This window comes from Mugil cephalus, chromosome 4, assembly GCF_022458985.1.
Source record: "Mugil cephalus isolate CIBA_MC_2020 chromosome 4, CIBA_Mcephalus_1.1, whole genome shotgun sequence".
Taxonomy (NCBI): Eukaryota; Metazoa; Chordata; class Actinopteri; order Mugiliformes; family Mugilidae; genus Mugil; species Mugil cephalus.
The window spans coordinates 5,589,812-5,605,442 of NC_061773.1; the positions used below are offsets into that span (position 1 = coordinate 5,589,812).

At 40.1% G+C, this 15,631-nt stretch overlaps 1 protein-coding gene and 1 long non-coding RNA gene across 3 annotated transcripts; one reads left to right on the forward strand and one right to left on the reverse strand.

Moving 5' to 3' along the window:
* Positions 1-225: 225 nt before the first annotated feature.
* Positions 226-3,263, reverse strand: LOC125007190. The gene is made up of 4 exons (XR_007112662.1): positions 2,928-3,263; positions 1,549-1,619; positions 721-799; positions 226-581 (listed from the first exon to the last, which is right to left on the reverse strand). It is a non-coding gene; the product is annotated as an uncharacterized LOC125007190 (long non-coding RNA).
* Positions 3,264-4,294: 1,031 nt separating this feature from the next.
* LOC125007181 (myosin heavy chain, fast skeletal muscle-like) lies at positions 4,295-15,417 on the forward strand. 2 transcript variants are annotated; one of them, XM_047583829.1, is made up of 41 exons: positions 4,296-4,315; positions 4,540-4,596; positions 4,784-4,999; positions 5,260-5,403; positions 5,478-5,634; positions 5,727-5,754; positions 6,150-6,258; positions 6,367-6,459; positions 6,547-6,610; positions 6,706-6,804; positions 6,889-6,992; positions 7,288-7,426; positions 7,502-7,620; positions 7,716-7,865; positions 8,004-8,174; positions 8,268-8,574; positions 8,680-8,756; positions 8,888-8,975; positions 9,074-9,191; positions 9,294-9,417; positions 9,527-9,663; positions 9,736-9,991; positions 10,086-10,328; positions 10,428-10,604; positions 10,694-10,839; positions 10,936-11,026; positions 11,109-11,498; positions 11,581-11,707; positions 11,972-12,090; positions 12,180-12,376; positions 12,464-12,647; positions 12,729-12,894; positions 13,004-13,128; positions 13,504-13,812; positions 13,896-14,099; positions 14,180-14,305; positions 14,398-14,568; positions 14,656-14,760; positions 14,869-14,964; positions 15,047-15,178; positions 15,279-15,417. In XM_047583829.1, the coding sequence occupies exons 3-41, from the start codon at positions 4,796-4,798 to the stop codon at positions 15,297-15,299; spliced, it is 5,817 nt and encodes a 1,938-aa protein (XP_047439785.1). In that variant the 5' UTR covers positions 4,296-4,315; positions 4,540-4,596; positions 4,784-4,795; the 3' UTR covers positions 15,300-15,417. The 2 variants fall into 2 exon arrangements, with proteins under 2 accessions (XP_047439784.1, XP_047439785.1); XM_047583828.1 differs by having other exon boundaries at positions 4,295-4,315; positions 14,656-14,964.
* Positions 15,418-15,631: the final 214 nt, after the last annotated feature.

A 15,631-nucleotide genomic window follows, 5' to 3' on the forward strand; every position in this document is an offset into this window, starting at 1 on the left:
GCTCAGATAAGTGCGAAGAAGCCTGGTGTTGCGACATTTCATGAAACCAGTTTGATGTCCCCAAATGCGAATATATGGTGTGATTGCATTTTAACACCACAAGTATTAGTCTGTCCTGCAGATCTCCAGCTATCTAGATTTCATTGAACAAAGAGTGTGGCCATGGCTTCATTTGGTAAGTTTGCTTGAAAAAACTACTAATAACAAAGTTTTTTTTTTTTTTTTTTTAGGAACTGTAAAAATAAAACTCATAAATCTGTGTCACAGAATTGAGGACCCCAAATATGAATGAATATACCCATCCATAAAGCACTGTCAGTTACCAGATACTAGAAGTATACCTGAAAATAGAATTTGCTTTATAAAGTATTTCATTTCATTTTACTCATCTTTTTGTCACATGTCCTTGTCTTTTATTGATTCATAGATTTATTTGTATATTGACATGATTTTCATTCAGGTCTTTTCTGTTGTCCACGGGGTAGGTGGGTCTCTTTGTTGGTCTGAAGATGTGGTTCCAGTTTTGCACATTTCTGAATGACCTGTAATCCTGAACCAACATTTGCTCAATCCAGGAATATCTGCCAATAAAATATATTTGGGTGATTTTCTGGGAGCTGTCTGTATTATTTGTGTGTTTGAACAGCCAGTGGGTTATCTACTTGTTAAATTATTTTAAGTGTATGCTAAACATTTTCAAGTAGTCACATTTGTACTTACCTTTTTTTTTGAACTTTGATAGTTTTATTATTTGGCAGTAATTGGCAGGTGTTGCACACCGTTTTTCTTCTTTCCCTTCCTGGGTAGATAAAAGAATAATACGTCCTTTTTGGTTAACTTTATCCCCTAATTATGACGAAGAAGATACGGTAAAAATCTTGTTTGTGTCATGTTTGTATGCACTGTTTGGTTGTTATGAACCTCTGCAAATGGACTATTGATTAAACTGTTCATATGACATTTGATTTAAATGAAAAAAATAAACAAAATTGTCAAAATGTGGAAAAAATGATCCTGATAAAGTTTCCAGGTTTCAGAGTTGAGAGTTTAAATCTTTGATTGAAAGGGGTTTTGAAATAAGCGGGCATTTAGAAGGGGGGGAAAGGATCAAGTGTTCCTGATCCAGTGACATATACTGTATCTATATATATATATATGTGTGTGTGTGTGCGTGTGCGTGTGTGTGTAAGCCTGGTGCTCATCTTTTAATCTGTCACTTTTAATCTGTGTGATGCCACCCTGCTCCTTTAAATACACTTAGATGACAGTTCACTGTTGTTTACGTCATTTGAAATGACAGAGTACAACAGTGATGTAATCAGTAATCCACTACAACCAGACAGTCTACACAGGAATGGCATTACCGGATTATATCTTCTTCTAGGAAAAATAAGTACAAGCAAGTGTGCACACACATATAAAGTCAATAATAACAATCAACTCACCTGCAGAGTGATAAACAATAGAAGGCTGATACATATGTACAAACACTCTTAACCATGAATCACTATCCGTGCATAGAAGTGTAGAGTTAAAAATATCCCATACCATATTTTAGGACACGTGTGATGGGCTGTCCGGAGAGTTCCTCTGCTTCCCATTCAATGCATTTTGTGAACCTGAGAAAAACATAAAACATGTTAACATGTCTATATGCACATTAACATAGCTGCATTAGCAATCACTGCTTTATGATAGCCGATATACTATTTATTGCCTGCGCTCACTGTAAATTGATGACATGGTGTTATGTTATGGAAGGGTGAGCTGATGACCGAGAAGCTGGTAACATAAGCAACATGTTTACACCTTTGCAACTTGAGGCTCCCTCTGTTTATATGATATCACTGACCCCTACCAATCCCATTTATATACACACATCCGTGTGACAGTCATTAGCACCACCAGGATCTGACAACACTCCTCCCACCTTCTTTTAATGTGGTAATATATATATGTCTGCTTCAAGGTGCAGCACGAAGTGACAATCAGCTGATAATTAGAACAGAAATAAGTGTTGACATTAAGGTTTGCCAGTTTAGTTTTTAAAAGTTTCAAACATGACTCGTTTAGTGGCACGATAAGGCCAAAATTATCTACATGAAGCAATTGGCTTCCAAAATATTGTGTATGATTATTGGATTGTTGGAGACAGATTCAGTCACCTCCCACTTATCTCAGCATATCACAGCTGATCCCAGAGCTCTGCTGCCAACATCCAAAACCCACATCAAATCAAAATAAGACAACACAAACCATAGCAAATGGAAAATGTGTGGTTCAAAATATTGATGGTTACAGCTGGGGGTCAAGACATACAAGACATTATTACAATATTTATGCTGGAAAAAAATGACAAGCGTTCTGTAAATGCAGACTGAAGAAATCCTAAAAAACAAACCCTAATTCTTGACTGATTATGACCTCGAGTCTCATGCGAAACGTTTAACAAGGTCACATCCTTGTTTTAAAAAACAGACATTAGGTCTGATTCAAATCAGTCTGAGCAGTTGCCATAACATAAATGTCACAGACCAACAGTCTACAGCTGTGGTTCAGTAGGTAGAGCGGGTTGCCCACGAAGTGAAAGGGTTAGTGGTTCGATCCCTGGAATGTGCCGTATGCCGAAGTGTCCTTGAGCAAGACACTTTTTACCTACAGTTGCTCTGACTGTAAAAGGCTTTGAGTACCTTTGAGTAGGCAGAGAGGCGCTATATGAAAGCAAGACCACTTACCATAAACATGTATTGCAGAATTCATCACATCACACAATAAATTAGAAATCACAGCAAACAAATACCCAAAAGTTAGTCTAAAACACACTCAAATGTACTTACAACATTAAATATGGAGACTAAAGTTAATATACAATGAACATCCATGTTGTTTGTGTCAAACCATAGAGTGGAATGTTGTTTAACACTCACCTTGGTTTATTATCTCCAGCCCAGTTGTTGCTCTTTGGCAAATGAAGAAACTGACAGACGTAGATCAAAGACCATAAAAACACAATAAGCCTCTTGAGCATGTGGCATTTGGCTTGAGCATCAACACAAGCCCGGAGCTATATTTGAGTTTTGCCCTAATAAGACAGAAGATTTCAAGGCAGGTATCGTGTATCACATGTTCATTGAAGACAGAGGCTTGTTATATCTTGAGGGTAACCACTTTAGAATTTCTTCTTATTCACTGCTGTAAGTTGATCCTCTTTCCAGTGGAAACAGCTCCTAAAGGCTGTGGACCCACATCACTGAATTCTGCCGGCTTTGTTGTCAAGCACCTGGAGGAAAAAATAGAACACACTTAATGACAACACCTTCAAAGCAGCTTAGAATTGTATGTCTGAGCAGTGGTCAGAGAGAAACATGCTCACCATTGACATACATTGTTGCCCATAAAGTTGGAATATTTTGTTTTTTTAGACACATTCCTATTTTTTATTCCTGTTTACAAACCACAATCATTTCATGAGAAGAGGTAAAACATATGGTATTCCAACTTTATGGGCGACAGTGTATAAGGAAAACACAGAAGAGGAGATGGAATCCATCATTCAGCTGCTGCATATAGGGATTGTCTCAGTCTCCCTTGTGTATCCCTTCAGAACAAGAATAAGAACAGCTGCTGGCACTGTTGTGAAAACTAATCCTTTGGCAATCCCTTCTTTTCTTTAAAGCTCATTGGCACTCATTTTACTTTCTAATAATTTCTGACTTGCAAGGACTCTGAAACAGTATACCGGTGACTTTTCAAGGCTCCTCCAATGCAATGTTACTGCCTACTGATGTGCCAGAAATGCATTAGTCACACCTTTGGATTGTCTGTGACTCCGGACATTGTACGTGCACTGACCCAACCTCACATCTTTGTTTCCTTTCCATACAAAGTAATACACACAAACTTGCCAACTTGACGTATTTAATAACAACAACAATAATAAAATAAATATATGGACTGATCTCAGAATATCACTCTTGCCTTTAAATTGGCAATCATTGTTATTTTAAGAAATTCTCAAGATGACGTAAAAAATGTACATATTAGTAAGGGTCATTAACAAGGAACTCAGAAGAAATATAATTTACAGAAAAAATAAAGCCCCAATTCCCTACAAACTCTACCCATTTGGCAGTGCTGTTATTTGGCCAGGAGAACATCACATAAACTGTGTAAGGACACAGACAGTAATAAGAAATACCACACAAGCATAACAGCAGGGGACATAACCAAATACAGCAAGTCGCATGTGATAGACTCCCATCAGTCCCTATAAAAGGGACAGCATACCACCACCAAGTACAGGCACCAAGCAAAGGTAAGTCCCTCTGGGTCTTATGTATTAAAATGCTGCAAGTATATATCAAGCTGATTTATTTATTTGTTCTAATATGAAAGATAAACTTTTTAAAACAGATGGTAAGGTTATCAAATGTATCTACATTTTCCCCCACCATATTTTAAATGAATTAATAAATGAATTGATAAATTATATTAAGATTAACTTTTTCGTATTTATTCTTTATTTATTTTTTTTTTCAGAAGTCTGCACTGAAGTCTAAAGGAAGAAAAACCCCCGTTCACCTGGTGTTCACCAAGGTAAATACTACTAATTACCTGTTGTCATGGAATACAAAGATTTTGTGTGATGAGCATCACAAATTTAAGGACTTCTTTAAAGTCTGGTATGACAGTAGCTATGCAGTACAGTCATTTGACTGTAGTCATCCTTAACTAGACATGATTTGTCTTACCTAACTAACCATCTTTTTTTACTCACTTCCAGTAAAGGGTCATCATGAGTGGTGATTCGGAAATGGAGTGTTTTGGCCCGGCGGCCGTTTACCTCCGGAAGCCGGAAAGGGAGCGTATAGAGGCCCAGAACACCCCCTTTGATGCTAAAACAGCCTACTTTGTGAGCGAGCCCGCTGAGATGTACCTCAAGGGGAAACTTATCAAGAAAGAGGGGGGCAAAGCCACCGTGGAGACTCTGTGTGGGAAGGTAAGACGGGGACCTCATATAACTCCTCTAAGCACAGCTGAATGTAGAACTGAGTGGCTGAAAGGTGTCCTTTAAATAAATTGAGAAAGTTTAAAAGATAAGTCAACATAAGAGTGAATGAATGCAGAAGATGTCTTTGTGTTGTGATCATGTTTTTGAGTTAGCACTGTGTGTGTAGGTTTGTGGACTCCAAATTATAAGTTGCACAAATTTATCAACCGGTGTCTAAGACACTCATGACATTTCTGTCATTGCTTTAGAGCATCACCGTCAAAGACACTGAAATCTTCCCCATGAACCCTCCGAAGTTTGATAAGATTGAGGACATGGCCATGATGACCCACCTTAACGAGCCTGCTGTGCTGTATAACCTCAAAGAGCGCTATGCAGCATGGATGATCTACGTGAGTTTGTCTTCATCAGTAGATGAAAGTTATTACAGGAAGATGTGTCACTGATGATCTCTCCTACTCCACAGACCTACTCTGGGCTGTTCTGCGTCACTGTGAACCCCTACAAGTGGCTCCCAGTGTACGATGCAGTGGTTGTTGCAGGATACAGAGGCAAAAAGAGGATTGAGGCTCCACCCCACATCTTCTCTATCTCTGATAACGCCTATCAGTTCATGCTCCAAGGTACTGATCACTTTGTAAGATGGTATGAGTTTAGACGTACAGAGGCCACACTAGAGAAGTCAACTATTGTTTATCATTCTAATGTCTTACAGATAGAGAAAACCAGTCAATCCTGATTACGTAAGTGTCCACAGTTTTGCATGATGACACATATACCAATCAGCCACAACATTATGACCACTGTCCTAATATTGTGTAGGTCTCCCTTGTGTGTACAAAACAAGTGCGACTCATCAGAGAATAGACATGGGCTTTCTGATGGTGTCCTGTGGTGTCTGAAAAAACAAGAGGGTGTTTTTGGCTCCTATGGGTTGAGGGGAGGGGCCACGCGGATCATCCCACAGATATTTGATCAGTTTAGGATCTAATGAATTTGGAGGCCAGGTCAAAAAATTTCAAATGTCAATTTACTTCTCCTGTCAGTGGTTATAATGTTGTAGCTGATCAATGTATTTCCAACAATAGCCATATCAAAAGTTTCTTAATTATTTCACTGATCACATTTCTCAAACCAGTGGAGAATCTGGTGCAGGAAAGACTGTCAACACCAAACGTGTCATCCAGTACTTTGCGACAATCGCAGTTCCTGGAAAGAAATCTGAGCCTGTTCCTGGAAAAATGCAGGTAAATAAACTCATCTCAAGAAAGAAGTGTCAGTTAAGCTCACACAGACATATTGATCATGACCTAGGACCATCAGGTATGAAGCATTGTTTTTTTTTGTAAATGAAGGGGTCACTGGAGGATCAAATCATTGCAGCCAACCCACTGCTGGAGGCTTATGGTAATGCCAAGACTGTGAGGAATGACAACTCCTCGCGCTTTGTAAGTCTTCATTAACTAAGTTGTTCAAAACAACATCACAAAAATCAAGAAGTTATACAGTAACTTCTTTCTTCTTCTTTTGGATAGGGTAAATTTATCAGAATCCATTTTGCAACAACTGGAAAGTTGGCCTCTGCAGACATTGAAACATGTAAGGCTAATAATGATAGAGCACTTGTTTTTTTATGTGCCTTCAGCTCAGCCTACTGTTTTCTTACTCACATGTTGTTTTGTCTTGTTGTACAGATCTGCTGGAGAAGTCTCGAGTGACGTTCCAGCTGTCTGCTGAGAGAAGTTACCACATCTTCTACCAGCTCATGACAGGCCACAAACCTGAGCTACTGGGTAGAATATGAAATGTTTATAAACATCATTCTCTGCTGTGTAATGGACATTTGCTGACAGGAACTCACTTTTTCTATTCTTCAGAGGCTCTCCTCATCACTACCAACCCTTATGACTACCCCATGGTTAGTCAGGGGGAAATCACTGTCAAGAGTATCAACGATGTTGAAGAATTCATTGCTACTGATGTAAGAATCATAAAATATACACAACTAGTAAAACAATTCAATGTTCTTTCATGTAGGCATAAGGTTTTCATGCTCTGATGAAGGCCACCAAGCTGAGACGTTTGACATGGCCAAATAAATTAGTGTGTGCTATCTCCCTACAAAAGGATATAGATGATTTTGGTTCAGCACCACAACACAAAGCACCGGGAAGATGCATCCTGTTTGTGAACAAATACAACTATTAAAACATCTGAAAGGAATGTCTGTTTTTTTTTTTAAATCTGTTTTTTTTCCCATTTAATTTAATACACAGACTGCCATTGACATCTTGGGCTTCACTGCAGAGGAGAAGATCAGCATGTATAAGCTGACTGGAGCTGTGATGCAACATGGAAACATGAAGTTCAAGCAGAAGCAGCGAGAAGAGCAGGCTGAACCTGATGGCACAGAGAGTATGTTGCACTTGACTTTTCTTTTGTTCATTTTAAAGAAAACAGTTTTACTAGTTTTTTGTCTTTCTTTTTCAGTTGCGGATAAAATCTCATACCTCATGGGCCTGAACTCTGCAGACCTGCTGAAGGCTCTGTGCTACCCAAGAGTGAAAGTTGGAAATGAATTTGTTACCAAGGGTCAGACTGTTCCACAGGTGAAATGTTCTCATACAATCTGGAGATCACGTTATCATGTTTTTCTTTTATCCTCCAAAAAAATAATCAATGACATGTGTTTCTGTAAAATCAGGTCAACAATGCCGTGATGGCTCTCTGCAAATCTGCCTATGAGAAAATGTTCTTGTGGATGGTCGTCAGAATCAATGAGATGCTGGACACCAAACAGCCAAGGCAGTTCTTCATCGGTGTGCTTGACATTGCTGGGTTTGAAATCTTTGATGTAAGTTTAGTTAAACCATTTAGTATTTTTAAACGGTAATGCATAAAGAGATGTGGATCAAAATGTATTTAATGTGATTATCCTAATGGTATGTGGACTTGAATAATCCCTAATCCACCTTCTGTTTGTGACTATCAGTTCAACAGCTTGGAGCAGCTGTGCATCAACTTCACCAACGAAAAACTGCAACAGTTTTTCAACCATCACATGTTTGTCCTGGAGCAAGAAGAGTACAAGAAAGAGGGGATTGAATGGGAGTTCATTGACTTTGGTATGGACTTGGCTGCTTGCATTGAGCTTATTGAGAAGGTGAGTCATTTGCTGTATATTCACAATCACAGAAGACCATCCAATGCCTTGAAAGTTGTTGTTTAAAATGATGATTTTATTTCATTCTGACAGCCAATGGGCATCTTCTCCATCCTTGAAGAGGAGTGCATGTTCCCTAAGGCAACAGATACAACCTTCAAGAACAAACTTTATGATCAGCATCTTGGAAAAAGTGCCCCATTCCAGAAACCCAAAGCCACCAAAGGCAAGGCTGAGGCGCATTTCTCGCTGGTGCACTATGCTGGGACTGTTGACTACAATGTTAATGGCTGGCTGGATAAGAACAAAGACCCTCTGAACGACTCTGTGGTCCAGCTGTACCAGAAGTCTTCAACAAAGCTGTTGGCTTTCCTTTATGCATCACACGCCTCAGCTGATGGTACCTGCTGATTTCTATCTCTATATTAATGAATACTAAAAATTTTAATTCAGGATCAAACTACTTGTAAATTTAATGCTTACACGGTTATTGTTTTACTGACAGCTGAGGGTGGCGGTGGTGGCAAGAAAGGTGGCAAGAAGAAGGGAGGCTCCTTCCAGACGGTGTCTGCTTTGTTCCGTGTAAGATATGAAAGAACGACCAATGCATTCTCATTTATGCTTGATTTGTGTTTGAATATGTCTTCAGTCTACAAATAAAGTCTAAAGTCTGAAGTCTAATGCATTTGCATAATAAAATGTTCATTCTTCAGGAGAATTTGGGCAAGCTGATGACCAACTTGAGGAGCACTCATCCTCATTTTGTACGCTGTTTGATTCCCAACGAATCAAAGACACCAGGTATCTCATCTTCAGAAGAACAGTATTATTGTATTAAACATTTGTCAGTTTTACTACGTTCTGATAAACGTATCTTATAAATTTACATTATATTTCAGGTCTGATGGAGAACTTCTTGGTCATCCACCAGCTGAGGTGTAACGGTGTGCTGGAAGGTATCAGAATCTGCAGAAAAGGTTTCCCCAGCAGGATCCTCTACGGTGACTTCAAGCAGAGGTAGAGGAAGTCTCATCTTCACGACCACTAAAGCATGTTTTGTTGTTGTTTTATCTTTAAGGCAATGTATCTGACTAAAGTACTGAAATATTGTGCATTTAGATACAAAGTATTGAATGCCAGTGTCATCCCTGAGGGACAGTTCATTGACAACAAGAAGGCCTCAGAGAAACTCTTGGGTTCTATTGATGTTGACCACACTCAGTACAAATTTGGACACACAAAGGTACAGCAAAAAAATGTTGCCATAAAACAGCTGTTTATAGAGTGGGTTAGTTCAAGCTATTGTCATTAATCAACAACGTTAAAAAGTCATTTGTTTTGCTGATTCTCAGGTATTCTTCAAAGCTGGTCTGCTGGGAACTCTGGAGGAGATGAGAGATGAGAAACTGGCTGAGCTGGTCACAATGACTCAGGCTCTCTGCAGAGGTTTCCTCATGAGGACAGAGTTCGTCAAAATGATGGAAAGAAGGTAATTCATCTGTCTGTTGCAGATTTCAACGTTATGAAACATATGATGATTTTCCAACTTTTTTTCCATCAGAGAGGCTATTTTCGCCATCCAGTACAACATCCGTGCATTCATGAATGTCAAAACGTGGCCATGGATGAAGCTGTACTTCAAGATTAAGCCTCTGCTGAAGAGTGCTGAGACTGAGAAAGAGATGGCCGTAATGAAAGAGGAGTTTGGAAAGACCAAAGAGGACCTAGCAAAGGCTCTAGCTAAGAAGAAAGAACTGGAGGAGAAGATGGTTTCTCTGCTACAGGAGAAGAATGACTTATTGTTGCAAGTGCAGTCTGTGAGTTTGAAACCAAACTGAAATCACACGTCTGCCAAATTTTTAAAATGAAATAAATCGTTTCATTAACAAACATACTTACATTGACTTTTAGGAAAGCGAAAACCTTGCTGACTCAGAGGAAAGGTGTGAGGGGCTCATTAAAGCAAAAATACAGCTTGAGGCCAAACTCAAAGAGACAACCGAACGACTGGAGGATGAGGAGGAAATGAATGCTGAGCTGACTGCCAAGAAGAGGAAGCTGGAGGACGAGTGCTCTGAGTTGAAGAAAGACATTGATGACTTGGAGCTCACCTTGGCCAAAGTGGAAAAGGAGAAACATGCCACTGAGAACAAGGTACCAAGACTTGTGCCTTTAACACTGTAAGATATAATTTTACTTCTGTGAAGATGGAAAAAAGTTTGTGTTGATTAAAATTCATGTCAAATTTTATAGGTCAAAAACCTTACAGAGGAAATGGCTTCTCAAGATGAGATCATTGCCAAGTTGACCAAAGAAAAGAAAGCCCTCCAAGAGGCCCATCAGCAGACCCTTGATGATCTGCAGGCAGAGGAAGACAAAGTCAACACTCTGACAAAGGCCAAGACCAAGCTGGAGCAACAAGTGGACGATGTGAGTGCTTATGAATACTGTACATTTTAAAACAACATCAACAAATAAAACCCCCTTCAAACTGTACAAATTGTTGATACATCCAATAGCTTGAAGGTTCTCTGGAGCAAGAAAAGAAGCTCCGTATGGATCTTGAGAGAGCAAAAAGGAAGCTGGAAGGAGATCTGAAACTGGCTCAGGAATCCATCATGGATCTGGAGAATGACAAGCAGCAGTCCGAAGAGAAAATAAAGAAGTAAGAATAAGAATTTGTGTATTGGTACTAAGAGTTCCTATGAGAGGCTTTACAGAAACGCATGTTTAATTTTGGAAAACCTGTTCTTGCCTTTAGGAAGGACTTTGAGACAAGTCAGCTCCTGAGTAAGATTGAGGATGAGCAGTCTCTTGGAATCCAGTTACAGAAAAAGATAAAGGAACTTCAGGTACAGTTAGATGTATCAGTTATAGCAAGAGAAAGTTCATATTTCTTTTGGAAGTTTCTCTTAAACCTTTTGTGTGTTTCAGGCTCGCATTGAAGAGCTGGAGGAGGAGATTGAGGCTGAGAGGGCCGCTCGGGCCAAGGTGGAGAAGCAGAGGTCTGATCTCGCCAGGGAACTTGAGGAGATCAGCGAGAGGCTTGAAGAAGCTGGTGGAGCAACTGCAGCTCAGATCGAGATGAACAAGAAGCGTGAGGCTGAGTTTCAGAAGCTGCGTCGTGATCTCGAAGAGTCCACCCTGCAGCACGAGGCCACCGCTGCAGCTCTCCGCAAGAAGCAAGCCGACAGCGTGGCAGAACTGGGAGAACAGATTGATAACCTCCAGAGAGTCAAACAGAAGCTGGAGAAAGAGAAGAGCGAATACAAGATGGAGATTGATGACCTCTCAAGCAATATGGAGTCTATTGCCAAAGGAAAGGTGAGAAGGATAATCTTACATGAAGTGAGGAGAACCTGCAGCACTCTTTCTGTTTTAACTAATAGATGTTTTCTTTTATCAGGCCAACCTTGAAAAGATGTGCAGGACATTAGAAGATCAACTGAGTGAGCTCAAATCCAAGAACGATGAGAATGTTCGCCAGCTGAATGACATTAGTTCACAGAAAGCACGACTTCAAACTGAAAATGGTATGAGCCTCGCTTTACAGCTTTATGTTATCCTGCAAAAATATATCTCCTACAAGAGGTGCCACACCTGCATCCCTTAATGGCTTCTAACAAAATTTTATAAATTAAATAGAGACATGTCATTTCTGAGAGTAGTTGTTATGGCTATGACATGGCAAATTGACAACTTCAAGATTTAAGTTCTTCTACAGTTGCAACTTTTATGTGAAATCTACATCTTGTGATCCTCTGATGTACGTGTTATTAATGATGATCATTGAATAGGTGAAAGTACACGTCAGCTGGAGGAGAAGGAAGCTCTTGTGTCTCAGCTGACCAGAGGCAAACAGGCTTACACTCAGCAGATTGAAGAGCTGAAGAGACACATCGAGGAGGAAGTGAAGGTAACAATTTATAAAAGAGGCAGCATACTCACAGAGATAAGAGGCCATGTAATGATTGGTTTCAAATAATAATCACATTTATTTTATAGGCCAAGAACGCTCTGGCTCATGCTGTTCAGTCAGCTCGCCATGACTGTGACCTGCTCAGAGAGCAGTATGAGGAGGAGCAGGAGGCCAAAGCTGAGCTGCAGCGTGCAATGTCCAAGGCTAACAGCGAGGTGGCTCAGTGGAGAACCAAATATGAGACTGATGCTATTCAGCGCACTGAGGAGCTGGAGGAGGCAAAGTTAGTCTTCTGTTTTATCTCTGTCCACTTGTAATCATGTTTAAGTTTTGATACACTGTAAGTTTGAAAATGGATTGTTCTTAATAGGAAAAAGCTTGCCCAGCGTCTTCAGGATGCAGAGGAATCCATCGAGGCTGTGAACGCCAAATGTGCCTCTCTGGAAAAGACTAAACAGAGACTGCAGGGTGAAGTGGAGGACCTGATGATTGACGTGGAGAGAGCTAACGCTCTGGCTGCAAACCTTGACAAGAAACAAAGGAACTTTGACAAGGTCAGATATTTCTGTTGTACACATCTTCATACAGTTAAGGTGAGGTGACAGACAGCACTCACTGGTTTCTTACACCTTTAGGTTCTGGCTGAGTGGAAGCAGAAGTATGAGGAGAGCCAGGCAGAGCTGGAAGGAGCTCAAAAAGAGGCTCGCTCAATGAGCACTGAGCTTTTCAAATTGAAAAACTCTTATGAAGAATCTCTGGACCAACTGGAGACCATGAAGAGGGAGAACAAGAACCTGCAACGTAAGACAATGGATCATGTCCTTATTTTCTTAATATACAGTCTGTCCTAAGTATTGTGATCATTAAAAAGACATTTTTTAAGTTTGTCAACAATAATCTGCTCCAACAGAGGAGATCTCAGACCTGAGTGAACAACTTGGTGAGACTGGTAAGACAATCCATGAACTGGAGAAGGGGAAGAAGACGGTGGAAGGTGAGAAGTCAGAAATCCAGACTGCTTTGGAGGAGGCAGAGGTAAAACACAACTCCATTTATATATTGTTACAGTGACAGACGAACCACCACAACCAAATATCAAATTGAATTCAGACACTGAACAATAGAGCAACATAGAGTTAAAACAGAAATGTAAAACTCTCAACCAAACTCAGATAGAATCTGACTCATAGATACAAATCTAAAATTCTGCAAAAAAGAAAAAATTACAACTTATAGTCCTGGTGCTGCTGAAGCTCTGAGTTTATTTTTAAAACATAAGCAGCATATCTGTGTGAGACTCATCCTGCAAAGCTGGTCGTCTAAGCTATACTTCACAATGACTCAGTTTCTGTATTTTTAATGAATGAAACGTTCTGTGTTGTATCTCATACATTTCACACTTGTTCACAGGCTACCTTGGAGCATGAGGAATCCAAGATTCTCCGTGTTCAGCTTGAACTGACCCAAATCAAGGGTGAGATTGACAGAAAACTTGCAGAGAAGGATGAGGAGATTGAACAGATCAAGAGGAACAGCCAGAGAGTGATAGAGTCCATGCAGAGCACTCTGGATGCAGAGGTCAGAAGCAGGAATGATGCTCTGAGAGTCAAGAAGAAGATGGAGGGAGACCTCAACGAGATGGAGATTCAGCTGAGCCATGCCAACCGCCAGGCTGCTGAAGCCCAGAAACAGCTGAGGAATGTGCAGGGACAGCTTAAGGTAAGGTGGAAGATTTGTGACAGAGCACTTTCTTTTTAAAAAAGTAGCTGAAAGCTGATATCTATCAATTTTGTACAATTCAGGATGCCCAGCTGCACCTTGATGAAGCCATCAGAGGTCAGGAAGACATGAAAGAGCAGGTTGCAATGGTGGAACGCAGGAACAACCTGATGGTGGCTGAGATTGAGGAGCTGAGAGTTGCTCTAGAGCAGACAGAGAGAGGCCGCAAAGTAGCTGAACAGGAGCTGGTGGATGCCAGCGAGCGAGTGGGACTGCTGCACTCCCAGGTACAAGAAGAATTAAATAAAAATAAGTTTAACAACTTACTTAAAATGACAGTACTTAATCCAAAGTATCACTTGTCTAGAATACCAGCCTCATCAATACCAAGAAGAAGCTGGAGGCTGACCTTATTCAGATCCAAGGTGAAGTAGAAGATGCTGTTCAGGAAGCAAGAAATGCTGAAGATAAGGCAAAGAAGGCCATCACTGATGTGAGTCATCCTGGTGCTCATCTAAACCATTTATCCAGTACACACTTATCTTAGTAAGAACTGAAAACAACACAACATGTTTATGATTTCAGGCTGCCATGATGGCAGAAGAGCTGAAGAAGGAGCAGGACACCAGTGCTCATTTGGAGAGGATGAAGAAGAACCTGGAGGTGACAGTGAAGGACCTGCAGCATCGTCTGGATGAGGCTGAGAATCTGGCCATGAAGGGTGGAAAGAAGCAGCTCCAGAAACTGGAGTCTAGGGCAAGTACTACAAGAACCCTATTTCTCATTTGCTGTAAAGCTAGAAAAGACTTTTTTAAAAATTCATTGCATTTTTCTTCCATCAAGGTTCGTGAATTGGAGGCTGAAGTTGATGCTGAACAGAGACGTGGTGCTGATGCTGTCAAGGGAGTGCGAAAATATGAGAGAAGAGTGAAGGAGCTCACCTATCAGGTCAATTGCTATATACATCTCAAGCATTATAGCAAAACTGTCAAATTATTACCACATTTGAGTGAGTATTACATTTGTACTACAATACTCTGTTATTTCTTACGACAGACTGAGGAGGACAAGAAGAATATCACCAGACTCCAGGACCTGGTGGACAAGCTGCAGCTCAAAGTCAAATCCTACAAGCGACAGGCTGAGGAGGCTGTGAGTACAGATAATCATCACACATATTTGGACAGTGTCACTCAGCCCACTGATTCTGACATTATTGTGGCTCATTTTCCAGGAGGAACAGGCCAACTCTCACCTGTCCAGGTACAGGAAGGTGCAGCATGAAATGGAGGAAGCCCAGGAGCGTGCTGACATTGCCGAGTCCCAGGTCAACAAGCTGAGGGCAAAGAGTCGCGAAATTGGCAAGGTAAAAAATAACAGTATCTGACTCAAATCCATTTAGTGGAAATGTTTTGTCTTAAACCTTGTTCACCTATCTTCAACATATCATTGTTATGCTATTTCAGAGCAAGGAAGGAGAAGAGTGATGAAGAAATGAAGATTATACAGTAACAGGAAGTCATACAATATGAGTATCTTGTTACTTGTTCTCTTTAATATGTTAAGTCATAACCTAAAGTCAATAAAAAGTTGTTGTGACAAATATTATCTGTGATGAAGTAATTGATATGTATTTCAAACCTTAAGACTCTTATAATTTATACCAAATATTCTGTATGCAGGTACAATGACGTCATTCTGTCTTTTAATATCTACATATATTACATACACATGTACACTGCCTGGCCAGAAATAAATAAATGAATGAATGAATTCATTCATTTATTAATCTAGTTATTTAACCCCAAATTTAACAACC

What these genes read in the sequence shown, in the direction of transcription:
- LOC125007181 (XM_047583828.1), top strand. Translation starts at nt 4,796, where the DNA reads ATGAGTGGTGATTCGGAAATGGAGTGTTTTGGCCCGGCGGCCGTTTAC. An exon ending in GAGGAGCTGGAGGAGGCAAA is followed by an intron (nt 12,377 to 12,463) that starts GTTAGTCTTCTG and finishes TGTTCTTAATAG; the next exon opens with GAAAAAGCTTGCCCAGCGTC. An exon ending in CTGCTTTGGAGGAGGCAGAG is followed by an intron (nt 13,129 to 13,503) that starts GTAAAACACAAC and finishes ACTTGTTCACAG; the next exon opens with GCTACCTTGGAGCATGAGGA.